The sequence below is a fragment of the Heloderma suspectum genome, chromosome 3 (assembly GCF_057233095.1).
Source record: "Heloderma suspectum isolate Gila_16-S chromosome 3, 16-S_ref, whole genome shotgun sequence".
In the NCBI taxonomy this organism is placed as follows: domain Eukaryota; kingdom Metazoa; phylum Chordata; class Lepidosauria; order Squamata; family Helodermatidae; genus Heloderma; species Heloderma suspectum.
In genome coordinates, this window is record NC_139460.1 from 225786971 (window position 1) to 225803637 (window position 16667).

Below are 16667 nucleotides of genomic sequence, written 5' to 3' on the forward strand. Positions count from 1 at the left end.
GCACAGAACCTCTGTCAACCCAAGGGATGAATTCCATTTTGGAGAAGCTCTCGGAAACTGCATCCCAGTCGTGGGTGGGGCCAGCGGTCGGAAGGGCAGGGCCAAACCCCCCAAATACCAGCATGTTTTAGCTTAAAGTTCCTACTGACAGTACGAGAGCCTTAGGAGAGGCATTTCATCCTTTTAGAATTGAGGAAAAAACTGCACAAAACCTTGGAAACCACCAAATGATTGGTGGTTGGGGGAAAGGGGATGGGGATGGGGACAAAGAAAGAGGGCATGGCTTGTTTGAGGGGGAAACAACCCTCAAATAACCCAACAACAGCCCATGGGTTACTTGAGAGTTGTGTTCCCCTCAAACAAGCCATGCTGTCCAGGGCCAACATGACAAGCCATGGCTGCACCGGTTATGCAAATTTTACCCAGCATGCACCACAGCTTAAACAAGCCACAATGATAGCTCAAACTGGGCCACTGACCTGGTTTGCACATAATGCAAACCCATGCTTTATTTAACCCATGGGTTGTTGAATTCTGGATTGTCATGATGTGTGAACCCAGCCGTTCTAACAAACCATGGTTTGTTAACCCTGAACAACCCAGAAAAACAACCAACGGTTTGCTGCTGGTGAAAATGGCGGTGAGAAGGTAGATTCACTGAGGGACAGGACCCACTGAAGATGCTTTGCCCAAGGGCCCTCAAAATCCTGGAGCCAGCACTGGGGAGCAGGCAAACGAGTGGGGAAACAAACAATCCAGGGATTGAGAAACCAGACTATGGTCTGTTAGGGCAACTAACCATGGGTTAAAGAAACCATGGGTTAGCGTAATGTTGCAAAGGTGTGTTTTAGAGTCAAAACAGACATAACTTTAAATGTGTGTTTGGCAGCTACTTCATGTGTGTCATTTTGACACAACGCTCGATCGAGATTGGACGTAACATGGGAGGTTGGGGGGGCCTTAAGATCTGGATTGGCACCACTGCCCCTATTCTAGAGTAAAAATAAAAAGGAATAGCTGTAAGACACACATTTAAAATAATGTCTGTTTTTACCCTTGAGGTCTGGGAAATGGCCTCTAGGGATCCAATTTTCTTGTAAAAATTAGAGGACTTCTTCATTGATACAAGCATTTACCAAGGATCAAGGTTCTTGCTTGTGTATAATGGGAGACAGCACATTTTGGTACTTCTCCTTATCAAAGCTGGTTTCAGAAAAAGCCTGGGCATTTGATGGAGGCCCAGGATTCCTTAGGGTATACTGCCCAAACAGCACCAATGTTCTCACTTTGAATGGAGCACTCGACCAGCTCAGAGGGAGCAAATCACATTTGTGTGTGTGGTGTGCATGCCCTGTCTCTTTCAGGTAAATTGGGCTAAGCCTACTGAGGGCACCTTGCCCACCCCCACCCTCCAAATCCAAGGCTCACAATAAGGAGAGCAGACAGAGAACCTTGTACCTCCCCCCCCCCCCTCCATTCATGCCTCTTCTTACAGTTTGGGGATCCTTGCTAGGGTGGGAAATTTTTGAAGCCTGCTTTTGGAATTTGTTGGTTGTTTATGAAAAGCTGGAAAAAGTACAAAAGTTAATGAAAAGGTAGCTGTTGTATAGGTAGAAGGAATGACTGCAGAATCATTAGGCCTCAAACACAACTGTTCTTTAATTCAGCACACACAGAACTGACTAACTTAGCAGAAGCTCCATCCACTGTTGCTACTCCCAGCTCTACAGGAGATGCCAAGGTTCAAAACAATGACTAAGCCATAGTACCCGCCCACCCAGATGCATAACATTCCTCCCCTCTTAGCTATCATAGTCTTCCAACCAATGAGGAGGTACCCTTTCACAGCACAGTCTCTGCACTTGTCTAGTAGGTGTAGTTTGCTCAGATGACTTCCTTTCAGTAACTGCCATAGGTAAGGAAGGAGTATTGCTACCATCACTTAGTGGTTCTGGTGTTTCAGCTGGTGGTGAGACAAACACATCAGTTCCAATTAGAATCTTCAGCAGCTGCCTCTGCTGATGATGACAGCCCACTTTGGCCAGAACGCCTTCTCAACTGGTCAACATGGCAATGCTACACTGATCTATCTGCACACTGGACCTTGTATGACACAGGTCCAGTGACCTCAGTGATAGAGGAAGGAACCCACCATGGTCTAGCACCGTAGTTCTTAGCAAACACCTGATCTTGTGGGGCAAATGAACAGAGAGTAGGAGCTGAGAGGGCAGCATCCAGAGCTTGATCCCATCTGCTTTGTAAATCTTCAGTGAAATCTGGGTCAAAATGGTCAAGGCAAGTTTTTAGATAAGCAGTGTCCCTCTAGGGGTCAGTAATGACCCGGTGCTTGCACTGGAGGAACCTTTCCTTTCCTTTCCTTTCCTTTCCTTTCCATAAGTAACTCTGCAGGACTGACTCCTGTTGTTGCACAAGGAGCAACATGTTGAGCAACAAGTAAGAATGTACCAAGAAGTTTTTTCCGTGAAATGGTCCTGCAAAATCAATATGAATTCTTGACCAAGGCTTCTTGGTCACTTCCCATGGAAAGATAGGTGCCCTTGGTGGATTGTGCCTAGTGGCTTGACAAGTACTGCACTCATTTAGTTTTTTCAATATCTGAGTCAATGCTGGGCCACCAGACATAGCTCCTGGCCAATGCTTTCATGCCAGCAATCCTTGGATGAGCTGCATGCAGCGTAGTTAAGATGGTTTGACGACCCTTATCTGGAATAACAACACGGTTTCCCCATAGCAGACATCTCTTATGGGCAGACATCTCATGCTGACAGCATTTGAATGGCTTAAATTCTTCTGGCACATGCCAGTACAGGATCTTGAGCAGTCAGCTTAGCAATTTGATCAGCCTGAAGAGGTGGGTCAGGAAGGGCTTCAAGCATCAAGACTTCTAGTGGAAGAGGTATAACAAAATCTGGAATTTGAAGTGGTGCCTGACTCAATCCATTGGCATTAGTTATTGCCTTTCTTGGCTTGTAGACAAGAGTATAATCATAAGCATTGTGCTGAATGCTCTAGCGCTGTATACGGGGTGTTAGTAGGCTTACCAGGAGAGAATATTCCTAGAAGAGGCTTGTGGTCCATGCGTATTTCAAAAGCATGGCCATAGAGATAGTTGTGGAACTTTTTGACTCCTGAAATAACAGCCAAGGCTTCTCTGTCAATCCATGCAAAGTTCCTTTCAGTGGATAACATCGTCTTTGAATAATTAGCAGTTGGTGCCTCTGTACCATCTGGAAATGTGTGGCTTAGCACAGCACCAACCCCATAAGAAGAAGCATCAGTAGTAAGGATTAGTGTTTTTTTTCCATCATAATGTACAAGAACAGAATTTGAACTCAACAGGTGTTTGACATTCTGGAAAGCATTCTCATGGTGGCTGGTCCATTTCCATGGAACTCCTTTTCCCAGCAAGTGATGCAGTGGCTCAGCAATGGTAGCCTTTTGTGGAAGAAACACATGGTCGAAACTGAGAAGTCCCCAAAAGGCCTGAAGTTCCTGCTTTGTTTTTGGAGCAGGTGCAATCGTGAATTACATTTATTTTTTTGTCAGTAGGGTGAATGACAGAAGCATCAATACAGTAGCCCGAAAATGTTACACTGGAGGCTACTTGTATAGAACATGTTACAGCAGGAACTAAATCGAGACCCGGTTTGCATAATCTACAGTTTCAAATTGTGGTTGATTTGTTTAACAATCCTTTTAATAAATAAAAATAAAAATCAAACACAAAAACACACATACGTGACACAAACACCCACAGAGCTGTATAAAATTAAACGTTGACACTTACAAATCCATTTTCAGCAACGTATGTTGGCAGACCACTAGAAAGACACCAGTGGTCCATAGAAGGTGTCCTTGAGGGAGAGAATGAGATAAAATGAGTACATTTAGCATTAACAAGCACAACTAAGTACTACTATCTAACAAGATGAGAATAAGCACTCACGGAATGACTTTGATTTCTTCTTTTCCATGTAAAATGTAATCAATTATCTTATAAAAGTTGACTTCCTAAATGCAAGGGGAGAAAGCAATGTAATAATCTGTAAGCATGCAGCATTGCAAAAATTGTGTTTTGGACAGATGAAAGAATTCTACTCACTCGGCCATCAGGCGTTTTTGGTCCTTTGTAAGGCTCTGCTTCTCCCAGCTTCATTGGCCATTCATCATAGAATTCCTGGAAATAATCACATACAAATTAGTAAGAAGTTCCAAGAGGAGTGGCTACTTAAAATGGCTTCCAAAGTGACCAAGACAGTAGAAAACAGAGATTTGGTCTCTGACCCTGTGCACTGTTAGGTTGTTTCAATCCTATGGAAGTCAATTATGTATTTATTTATTTTACAACATTTGTATACCACTCCCCATCCAAACAGATTCCAGAACGGTGAACACAAGAAGTACAATAGTAAAAAATATAAAAGATTAAAACACCATATTAAAATCATTAAAAATGCCAATAAAACCAGTGGCTGGTCATTTAAGGAATGCTGCTCGGCACAGAACTGTTTTCAGGAGGTGCCGGAAGCAAGACAGTGTTGGCGCCTGCCTGACCTCCAGGGGCAGGGAGTTCCAAAGAAAGGGGGCTGCCACACTGAAGGATCTTTTCCTGGTAGACTCCGATTGGGCCATAGGTCCATGTGTTAAATTAGATTTAAGTGGCTGAACCATACACAGGATTATATAGCCTTGCCTGCCGTGGCAGCACCAGAAAATTTGGGGTGGGGGAGAGACTCAGAAGGGGCAAAGGGCATTTCTGGATGGGCAACCTTTGTCCCACATGTCAGCTTTCTGAAAGAGAAATAACATTCCCAGTCTAAATATATTTTAACTTAAGACGCAAGTCCTATTGCTTTTGATGGAGTTCACTTTCAAGTAAGCAGGCTTGCAGCCATATTTTAAATTTCCCATTCCTTTAATTCAAGTAAAGACAGGGGTCTAGCAATGGGGATGTGCGGTTACATTTTTTCTCATGGTAAATAAAATTATAGTAACCTTCTCTTTGGTCATGTCCAGCAGACCAACAGAATATCTTTCACAGTTTAAATACCCTCGAATAGTGTACAGTGCTTTGTGAAACTGTCGCTCAATATCTGTAAGTTCTTCAAATACTTTGTTGGCACACCACAAAAGCATCTATTTAAGAGAGAGAGAAAGAGAAAATGCGGAAATAATATTTAAAAGTTTGGGTGACATTTCTGACAGAACACAGAAACTACATATGAGAGAATGTGGCACAATCAAGTTATCTGCAACTTTTTCTTTTTTTTACATTTGCTGGAGCCACTATGAATTATTATTATTAGTAATAATGATATTTATATAGGATGACCCATACCAACATCTCTGGGCAACTCACAAAACATAAAATATTGAACTACAATAATAAAATACAGTAGCCAAAAAGCAACAAATTGCAACGCAGGGAAGATTTAAAAAAATACAGATAAAAACAGTAGATTAAAATCATCAGCCTTAAGATCACCATATTAAAAGGTACAGGAAAATAAAAAGGTCTTCATCTGGCACCGAAATTACCATTAAGAAGGTGCCAGGCAAGCCTCTCTGGGGAGAATATTCTACAACCGTAGTGCTACCACTGAAAAGGATCTCTCCCTGGTGGCATAGACTTGGAGTGGATGCACGGAGAAGGGTGAAGAAGATCTTAAGGTTCTGATAGGTATATAAAAGCATTAATAGTAGCAATAAAAATAGGTAATGGGGACTTTCCTTGACTTCACATTTAGGGCTCAATCCTATTCATGTTTAGACTGAAAACATGCTTGCTGGGAAACACTGGGAGTTCTAGGACTTGTTCTGTCTAAACATGCATAGAATTGCACCCTTTGTTAAATTAATAAATAATACTTTACCTGGCTTTTCCTGGATTCAATATTGTACAGGTATGTGGTGTGGTATTGTTTTAAAGCAATCAAAATAAAATTAATGTATTTGGTAAAGACCTGCAATGAAAAACCAAATATAAAACAAATTATCATGGACATTAGCCAGACAAAATTAAATGCTTTGAGTTTTCCTGATTTCATTGTATACTTAAGCACATGGTTGTCTTGTTACTGTTGAAACCAATGGGCCTCAAGAGTATGTAACTTTGGCTGGATTATAGCCCATATCTTTTTTCAGATTTATATCACACTCTTCCTTGAAAGACCAGAGCCACATGCATGAGGATTCTGACAGACCAGTACCCACTAAGGCTGCAATCCTATACTGATTTACCTGGGAGGAAGCCCACTGAACTCAGTGGGACTTCCTTCTGAGTAGCCAAGTATAGGTTCGCACTGTTTTTGCAGTGTTGTATGATGCTTCCAGATAAGGCTTTTAATACACAATCGCCCCACCTCATCCATTAAATTTTAAGGGGGTTCCAAATGTCATCATCATCCACTTACTTTCCCACCACTTCTTCTGTCTTTTTTGCTTCCTGCAGAAAATCCGTTACGGAAGAAAAGATAGAATAGCTGTGGCATGCCTCCTGATTGTTAGCACTAGGACCCCGCTGTCTAGAAGCACCCATAATAGCAGGTGATCTGAGGTCACTCACTGGACTCCATGGGTTGGTTTGCATGATTCCCATTGCAGCGCATGCCAGCCACCATTGTGAATATTCAAAATGCGGTGGGCGGGCACCACGACTTATCGCAATGTGCGAACACGGGCTGGGTGGCTTGTTGCTGTAGTTAAGAACAGCAGCAGTTCATCCCTGTCTTACTTCTTATTGTTAAGAGGACCACTGTGTTCCTTTTTAAAAAGAATGTCTGTACTTACATCTTCATCCTCTTTAGAGAATTCGGGGGCATTTTGCTTGTTCAGTACCATGAACACAGCAAGAACTTCGTTGCCCTGCAATGCTGGAGTTGCCAGCATATTGACAGTTGTATAGCCAGTTTTTTTATCCACAAAGTCAGAGAAATGGTTATTCTGAAACAAACAGGAGCGGTTCATTAGCTTTTCAAATATTACTACTAGTAATTTATTTGGCACTTTCAATTTGAAATTCTAATTTGCTGTGTTTGTTGTTCATGATCTGTCAGAGGAAGATCACATTTCTTCCCTCAGAATGGAGAACTGAGTCAGAAGGAATATGCTCCACAAGGTCACACAATGATACCATCATGTTCTGTTGATGGTGCTGCATGGACTCACCACCACCAGAGGGAAATGTTGATTTCGTGAATCTTGTACAGGTCAATCTTGCATCTGCACATAGCAATATATTTATGGATCAACCAATTCATATGCCTTTTGCATTCATTTTGTGTAGAACGGGACACATCGGCAACAAGGATCGAGGTTACTCCTACTGGCCATCCTATGACTCACTGTGCACTGGAGGTGCCATTTGCACAGACGTCTACATTCATATACCCAAACATGCATAGGCTCCCTTCAGTGGGGCTGTGAATCCATTCTGGGTTTCAGCCAGAACTATAAAGGAGCTATCCAAGGCGTTGAACCACAAACCCCAAATAGGTTCAGCACCTTGGACAGCTCCTTTTGAGTTCTGTCTGGTTCTGACTGAAACCCAGAATGCATTCACAGCCCACCAAAATCGGAGCTACCAGCCTCCACTGGCAATCTGTACCCTGTAAAAATGGAGCGTGCAGATCATGTCCAGGCTCCTTCAACATGTGGAGGTTGGAGGTGGGGCAAGCAGGCACGATTCTGACCCATTCCGCTCCAGGTTCATTTGCTCATAAACTGAACATCTGCACAGGGCTGCTCTCTCTTCCAAAAAGAGTGGAAGAAAAGTTGAACTCAGGCATGTGTGCACCAACATGTGCACACTTTTCAACTCAAAGTAAGAAGTTGCATTTTCCAGAACATTTCAATATATAGTCCATGTGAAATACTGTTAAAATAATAAAACACAAAATAAAGTAATTATTGAACAGCAGAACAAAGAAAGGGACACTTTAATTTATATTACAATGACTACTGCCTATGGCAGACCGAAGTGGTGTTTTACAGATGTTTTACACTACAATTACCATCAGCCCCAGCCAGCATGGCCAATGGTCAGGAATACTGGGAGTTATAGTGCAAAACATCTGGAGGTCGGGGGAAGGATGCCCTATGGGTTGATGGTAGGGTGGCCATATGGCCTTTTTACAGGGAACAGTCCTGTTTGAAGGGCTGCCAGAGGACTGTCCTCTACTTTGAAGGTGTCTTCTGTTTGGAGGGCTGTCTGGTCCAAGTCTTGTTTAAAGATGAAGAACCATCAGAAGGAAGTGCTGGACCTTGAAGTCACCCATCAATCACACCTGACAGCAGACTGAACAGGCATGCAGGTGACCTAGTCACAGTCTTTCATACTATTCTGAGGTATACTATATTTCTATTTAGATTCTTATGAAAAAGAGCCATTTCATGAAATAAATCAGCTTTTCTCAGAGATGGGACAGTTTACAAGGTGTTGCAACTAATTGCGTGAAATAATGAAATGCTGCCTAGGTAGTAAGTTATAACAGAATGGGTCCAATTAACTGATGAAGACCAAGGTCATGAAAACAAAGGCAAGTCAGTCCCAGAAATGTCCTATTTGCAAACCTATTCCCATAAGGTTAAAAGATAATGAACTCTTTCTTCCAAATATGATTAGTTAATTGTTGTTGCTGAAGGCTACCAATAGCCCAAAGGGGTAGAGACTCTCCTTATTTGGACATCAGGCTGGTAGAACGTTGTATTCACATTATCCTTGGAAGATACCATGAGAGTCAATGAACAACTTCAGAGTACACCCTCACCCTTACACACACACACACACACACTTTGCCTGACCAACAGATGCATTCTCTGGAAGAATTCACCCGTGACATTGATGGTTATATCCAGTGTTCAAGGTGGGAGAAAAAACGGAAGTGGGATGGTCTCCTTTCTCATTAGGCCAGACTTAATTACATCCATTGAAGAAAAATGGCATGGTTTTAGTCTTCCAGAGAAGTGAAATGGCATTATTTCTGTTTCAAATAAAGCTGCAGAAATGATCGGAAAGTGTGGGAGAGGCGCTGGAAGTTGACAACATCGTGTAAAGGACCTGCAAACTTTTGTGCGTGACCAATCCCAATCACAGGATAAAAGCCCCATGTGGAGAAGCCCTTGAATTTTTTTGCAGGTTGCCATCATCAGGGGTTGGCATTACTGGGCACCTAGAAAGGCCCATACACCAGCAGGAGACTCACTGCCAACGTGTAGAGCTCTCTAGCCTTGCTGCCACACTTCCCTGCTGTCGCTGCCTGTTCACCTGTCCCCTTGAAATACAGTCAGGGCCAGAAATATTGGAACAAGGATAACTGTTTTGGCAGTTGCCTCTGTACACCACCACATTGAAGTTGAAAGGAAACACACCTAGATGAGAGCGAAGTCAGGACTTTCAGCTGTAATTCAAGGGGTCTGACAAAAGTGGGGCACTAACCATTCAGGAAGTACAGCCAGTGGCATACACACACACCCATCATACATGAGCAATGACAGCACTGACGCTTTAAACTGGTCTCATAGGAACACTTGCCTGTCGCACTCTAATTCTGATAAATTATCATGGAAACATCCATAGTAATCTAACTAACCAATGGGTCGAAGGATTATTGAGCTAGTTCAAACATGTACATCACTTGACTTCTCTAACCTTGGTTATTGTATACTTTGATGATGGGCAGTTGAATGTGAACCACCCAGACAGCTTTGGGTGGTATAGAAATATAATAAACAAACAAACTGATACCATTGGAAAGCACTGTGACTTACAGCTGAGATAAAATGCCTCACTCCAATTCACCTCCCCATTTGCAGGTGAAGAGTCTAGAGTGGGTGGGATTTTGTTGATTTTTCAGAATGGGCATATTTTTTTTCAAAAGGGTTTTTTTTGCAGGTGCTTACCAGTGGTAGCAAATAGCACAGTTTCTCTTTTCTTTCATTAAATTGTATTTAAATTGTATTTTTGTAACTGCCTTTAGCAGCAATGGCAGAGTTCTTTCTCAGCAGTCACCCCTTCTATTATTCAAGAGATATTCTGGGAGAAAATGGCAGCTTTCTTCAAGCCCCTCAACTGACACGGCACATATCAAAGCCCAATTCCTTAAATGCGATTAAGCATGATTTCAAGGCTTCGGTCCATTGCCTTAGGACATTAGTCATTCACAGCTTCCATATAAAGATCCTGTGCATTAAAATGGGGGCTGGTTTCGGTCTCTTTCCTACAACAAACCCATTAGTGTCTCCTCAGAAGTAACTCCCATTGTGCTGAATGAGACTTGCCTTTGAATGCCTACATCAGAACTTACAGAGATTCCCCCTCAATTGAAATGGCACACTTTTAAGCCCAATTCCTTAAGTGCGATTAAGCGTGATTTCGAGGCTTTGGTCCATTGCCTTAGGATGTAACTCATTCAAAGCTTCCATATAGAGATCCTGTGAGTTAAAATGGGGCTGGTTTCGCTCTCTTTCCCACAACAAACCCATTACTGTCTTGTCAGAAGTAACTCCCATTGTTGTCAATGAGGTACTCTGAGTTAAAGTGGGGGCTAGTTTGCCTTTTTGTGTTCTCCCCCCCCCCCAGCAAAAGCATATGTGTGTCTACTTGGAAGTAACTCCCATTATGCTCAATGGGGCTTGCTCCTGAAATACGGGTGCATCTCGACTTTCAAGGGGAAAGGAGAAAAGGTGGGGGGAGCCGGGGAAAGCCTCTCTTCACAGCAAAGCTGATTCCTTTTTTTAAATCCTGTACTCCTCCATTAGCTTCTCCTTCCATTGTCCTAGAAACATGGCTGAGGAAGCAGGAACACTGATGAGGTAATCAGACTCAACCCAGACTCCACTCAGATTCCACCCAGCCATCAAGAAAATAATTTGAGTAGAGCTCAGTGGAAACAGCACAGAGCCCCAGGGTCTTTAAGCACTGCAGAAACTGGAAAAGGAGAAGATGCGATTGGGGAAACATCACAACAAAGCTGCAAACAAAGTGAAGGTGATAGCGTGGAAACATGCCCCCCCCGCCCCCGCCCCCGCCCCCGCCCCCGGTTAACCACAGACAAGTCCACCTCAGAACCTATGCTAGACTGGCAAGGCAAGGGGAATTCAGGAAGGAAGAATACTATTCTGCTTGCTTGTGGCTGTATCTATGTAAGGAACTATAAAATAAAACTACATCTGCTAGGCTTCATCTGAATTAAGTTTCTTATTTCTAAGAGTTCCAGACCTCTGAGCGCAACACCCTGTGTCCCAGCCTTAATAAGGGTCATTTTGCACTAGCAGCAGCTTTCTATCAGATTTTAAGAGCAGGTTTTAGTCAGGGCCAGCATCAAAGGTGTACTGGCTCCTCGTTTTCACCATGGCAGGTGAACTGCTTGTTCACCTGCTTCTCATTCTGGCCCAGACAATGGTCTAGGAAAGATATGGAAAAAAGCACTGAAAGTGAGCATTTGGAAGGGTTTTCCATTCAGAAGTGATTCCTGATTGACATATCCAAAATCTGCCAGAATAAAAGCACAGAAACACCCTCAAATTTGCACTTCAGATCTGCAGGTAAGTGTAATTGCTCCTTAAACTTTTTCAAGTTTGTAATGTCCCAGTGACTAGTAATTAACTGTAAAGGTCTAAGAACTACGGCCCAGGAACATGGTATTGCATTTATTATACATAATAACCGTATTATCTATAATAAGATAGAGAGAGCTTCGGCTATTGGGAGGTATAGAAATAAATAAATAAATAATAAAATAAATAAATAATAATAATAAAAGAGGCTGACAATGCTATAGCGACAACACTGTGAAACCTAGACACCTGAAACTTGGCATGCATACTAAGGGGATCCTAGGGGTGTGCACCTCAGGGTTATTTTTTTAATGCTTTAGGGTGCAATCCTATGCATGTTTAGACAGAAGAAAGTCCTACAACTCCCAGCATTCCCCAGCCAGTATGGCTGTCTGGGGAATGCTGGGAGTTGTAGGACTTTCTTCTGTCTAAACATGCATAGGATTGTGCTCTTAATTTAAATGTGTTTGAAGCCTGCAGTACAATCTTCAGTCATTAGGTGGCAAATTTCCCTAACCACCACACAGTTTTGCTGTTGAGTTGATACAGTTTGAAGCTAGGGGAGATTAGTAGGTCAATAGACAGAACTATATGGCTTCTTCCTCATCCCCTATAGTGGGACAGCCCCCCTTTTGGGGAATGGTATAGACCCTCCATCCCTCAGTGGGCTATATGGGTACACTATGGCAGGGGCAATGCCTATGGGGGCCAGTGGGCATGGCTTCACTCAGACAGGGTGGCCACAATGTGTCCAACACTGATGGCTGCGTAAGTTTGCTTGAGGGCTTTGCTGTGTCAAACTAAAGGCTATTCCAAGCTGTGTGAAGCTGGATCCGTTCACTAGTAATGAATAATAAATAAACACAACTAAGTTGAATAATGAAACTTCTTCCAGGCAAAATACTTCTACTAAACCTATTAATCACAATCAATATCTTCATATTCCACTGTCAAATCATTGTCACATCCACTGACTTAGCAGTTACCAAAAGTGGTTGAACAAGGCAAGTTGAACATCCCCAGCACAATGCCGAACACCCTGTTACATCCGATCTTTCAGACACCAACCTTCATCCTGTATCAAAGCTGGAGCACAAATTTCTACAAATGGAAAAACATCCACAATAGTATGAAAATAATGAACATCTGGCCCAAAACTTGAATGTGGGATATCAAAGAAACAAACAGCAGCATGTAGGATTTCTGAGCACATGTCATTACTTAGAAGCAAATGGTGAGGAACAGCCAAGAGCTGCAGAACTTGTATCACTGATGGGTCCCTTCCTTTAAAGTGATGATCCACAAAAGAAGACACATCAAATGTAAGCTTACAGAACACTACGAGGAAGGTGTGGTATAAGCTATGGTGAAAGTGGTAAGACTGATGTGATGACAGTAAAGAACCATCTGACCATAACTGCAAAAGTGCTATGCAAAGTTCAAAGAATGTGATAACAATCTGCAGAAGACAGATGAAATTGAATCTGCATCAAAACTCACCCGAACTGACATCAAATCGCAGTCGTCAAGTTTTAAAGATGTATACCCCAGTCTAAATGATGTCACTGAAGAACAAGCACTTGAGTATCCCCAAACAATCTAAAACTTTTGTACATGAAGCTCTTTGTAGGAAAAGATGTGTCCAAAAAAAGTTGGTTCAGTTGGACAAAGCATCATGCAGGCTATGTGGCCAGAAGCTGAAATATATCCTCTACAGCTTGGTTTAGTGGTACAGTTGCACTGTAATTTTAGTTTAAGGTACCTGATTGATACTCTCCATTCAACTGGCTTATGCACATCGTACAATGAGGTGAAAGAAATTTAACTCAATGCTGCTGCTGTCATAGGTACCAATGTCATTGATACATCAGAGAGTATGTCTGTTTTTCTAGCTGCAGACAATGCAAACCACCCTTAATGGAGAGGATACATTCCATGGTATGGGCATATCTGCGACTATCACATTGTTGTGGTTGTTTGTTCAAAATCCTTTGTCATGCCCGAACGTTTCCCTCCAACAGCAGCAACCATGAAATATCACACCCTTTGCACATACTTCCAAATCATACAGTGAAATTCAATGCAAGATTTGGTCAATGCTGAAGATTGGAGTTGGTATCTGAAAGATCAGATGTACTGGCCCCAAATGTCTGATATGGCTCCAGCCCTTGAATGACTTGTGAAAATGATTCGGTGTCACTGCGTAACAGCATGTACAATGTTGTGCTGTGGATGCAAAGAAAATGGCATGTCTTGTTCAGCCACTTTTGGTAACTGCCAAGTCAGTGGATGTGACGATGGTTTGACAGTAGAGTGTGAAGGCACTGACTATGATATAGATTAATTGGAATTGCTTTGCCTGGAAGAAGTTTCATTATTTAACATATACACACACACAAACATACATGCATACATGCACACTGTGGAACTCATGGCACTGTACAGGGTTCCCAGGCTGTCTCTTATCTAGGCACTGACCAAACCCAGTCTACTTAGCTTCAGCACGCTTACTCGATCATGTGTCTTCAAACTATGCCCAAGGGACTTCAAAGATTTGAGCTCTAGGAGGAATCTAATGGCCACATCCATGATCTGAAAGTATTCTTACACGCACACGCACACACACACACACACACACACAGAGCATTCACCACTAGTCTACTGTAGTGGCAAGATCTAATCTGCCATGATAGGTTTCAGAGCACATAGGGTTGGTTACATGTGTGCCTCTGCAACCAACCTGCATGCATCCTCTGAAAATATAAATCTGAATTCACCCAAACATTAGCAACAGGAAAGTGTTATGAATACCTCCAGTCTGGAATGTTGTGTCCAAGTTGGATTGAAGGTGGACAACTTTGAGAAGTACTTTACAAGCCAGACACATGTAGCAACAGAGGTGTCAACACCAGAGAGGGGTACAATCACTAAGGATAAAATAGCCCCCTAACAACCTAGAAAAGTTCTGCTGGATAACATTGTACAGATATAATGGAGGCAAAGAATGAAGCTTTCCTCTCTGCCATCACTGCTACAACATCTGGACTTTCTGATGTGTTTATGTCACAAAACATGATGAAACACTGGAGTTGCAGAGATGTTATTCTCTCACCATTCCTGTCACAGGAGCAACCATGAATGCCGCTACTGTTACAAAGCACAGGATCGCGCTTCCTAAAAGTGACAATAACAGGACTTATTTTCAAATGAATCTGATCCAGACTGAGGTGCTACTTTATGTTACACTGAGACATTTTTGCATTTTAAGTCCCATATGAATGCTATCTGTTACAGCTGCCAATATTTTGTAAGTACTTGATAATTTAGGTGATACAAATCTCAAATTGTGCAATTCCATGGCAGGTGAAAGAGATATTGGGTATCTATAAATTGTGTTTTGCAGTATATGCTTCATTTTAATTATAGATCTACTTACATCAAGCATGTTCTCCTTCTATGGAGATTTACACCACAATTTTATGCATGTGCATTCAGAAATAATTCCTACTGAATTCAGTGGAGCTTACTCCCAGGTAAGTAAGTAAAGGATTGCAGCCTTAAAGTCAATCTTCCTTTTAAACCAAAGTTAATCCTTACATAGGGCAGTATCCAACCATGCAATTCTGCAAACTCAAATAGCGCTAGTGGAGCTCTGCCAAGTCTTTCAATTGTGCATTGCGTTAGCAGAATGTGCACTAGTGAAGCACATGGCCCACTCCTGAAAGTGGTTGTGCAAGTGGAACTTCAGTTGGATTCTCCCCTTGCACATAGTTTGGAACCTAGTTTCCACTAGCTCAATGCCATTTACACTGACAGAAAAACAGGTGGATACTGCCCTATGGCAACAGTGCTAATAATAATTTAAAAAATCACTGACACAAGTGGATTCCATAAAAAGAGCTCCAGCAAACAGTACTTCCCTTAGGTAGATGCAAATATCTTTACTAGCCATTCAAAAGAACATTAGAATAATCCAGCTGGTTCATACCAAGCATCCATTTAATCTACCATGCTGTTTTTCCAACAGCGGCTAGCCAGTTGCATTTGGAAAGCTTACAGCAAGGCAAAAGCCCTCCCCTGCTATTTGTAAACCTCTTCAGCAACTGGTATTCAGAGGAACACTGCCTTTGAATTTGGAGATTCAGTAGCTACCATGGCTAATACCCAGTGATAGACCTGCCCTCCATGAATTTGTCTAATCACATTTTAAAGCCATCTAAGCTTGTGACCATCACGATATCTTGTGGTAGTGAATTCCTATGCTATGTGCTCACCACTGTATATTAAAAGCACCCCTTTCAGTAGATATGGACTTCCTCATAACTGTGAACATTCTATTCTGGCAAACAGTTTGTTTGAAACATATCTGCAAGCACAAATGTCCAGTTTGTTCACCAATGCAAGCATTCCAAAATCCGAATATGGGTTGAAGTGTCACAGCAACCCAAACTGCAACTTGTGTCAAATCATTCAGATGATCCTTCCACCATGAACATGGATTGCCACGATGGGGAGGGAAGGGAAGGTTGATCACAAGCAAGTGAATTTTATAAATTTCCTCAGCTTAATTAAATACATGTGCAACAATTAAATAGACCATAGCACACTTTTCTACTACCTTTTGGCTAGTAAGAAGGCATTTGATATTATTGAAATACAAATGGGCAAAGTAACCACCTTTTCTTTCTCCCATGGAATTTTATTTTATTTTTAAATAACGTTAACAAAATAAAGGCAACAAAAAGAATATGCATAATAATAAATCAAAATCACTGAAACAAAGGTATTCAGTCATCATAAATCTCAGTCCATAACTGATATGCTTAAGGAACATCTACAGTAAAACATTCTTAGTAGGAGCACAATAAGTAAAAATACAAGTTATACTACACATAGAAAGAATATGTGAGAGTTTCGGTCATTTTGAGTGAACACGTGTATTAATCAGAAAAAAATATAAGCAATTGTACTTAGTTGGAATTTTATCATAAGTTTTAAGAGCTCCAGCACAGGAAATGAACAGAAACCATGGTGCCATAATATCAGTCTTCACGTTAGGATTCCTTGCTCGCTGCACTTGCCCGGTAAGT

The 16667-nt window shown here is 41.9% G+C and overlaps 1 protein-coding gene across 2 annotated transcripts in view; it reads right to left on the bottom strand.

The window, feature by feature from the left end:
* Positions 1-16667, bottom strand: part of PDE6C (phosphodiesterase 6C) — a 70297-nt gene that overhangs the window by 25714 nt on the left and 27916 nt on the right. For both annotated transcript variants that reach the window (XM_084845843.1, XM_084845844.1), the window contains exons 2-7: positions 6811-6963; positions 5895-5984; positions 5017-5157; positions 4124-4198; positions 3968-4032; positions 3809-3875 (exon numbers count right to left, since the gene is read on the bottom strand). In XM_084845843.1, the coding sequence (XP_084701969.1) occupies positions 3809-3875; positions 3968-4032; positions 4124-4198; positions 5017-5157; positions 5895-5984; positions 6811-6963 (591 nt within the window). The remainder of the gene's footprint in view (positions 1-3808; positions 3876-3967; positions 4033-4123; positions 4199-5016; positions 5158-5894; positions 5985-6810; positions 6964-16667) is intronic.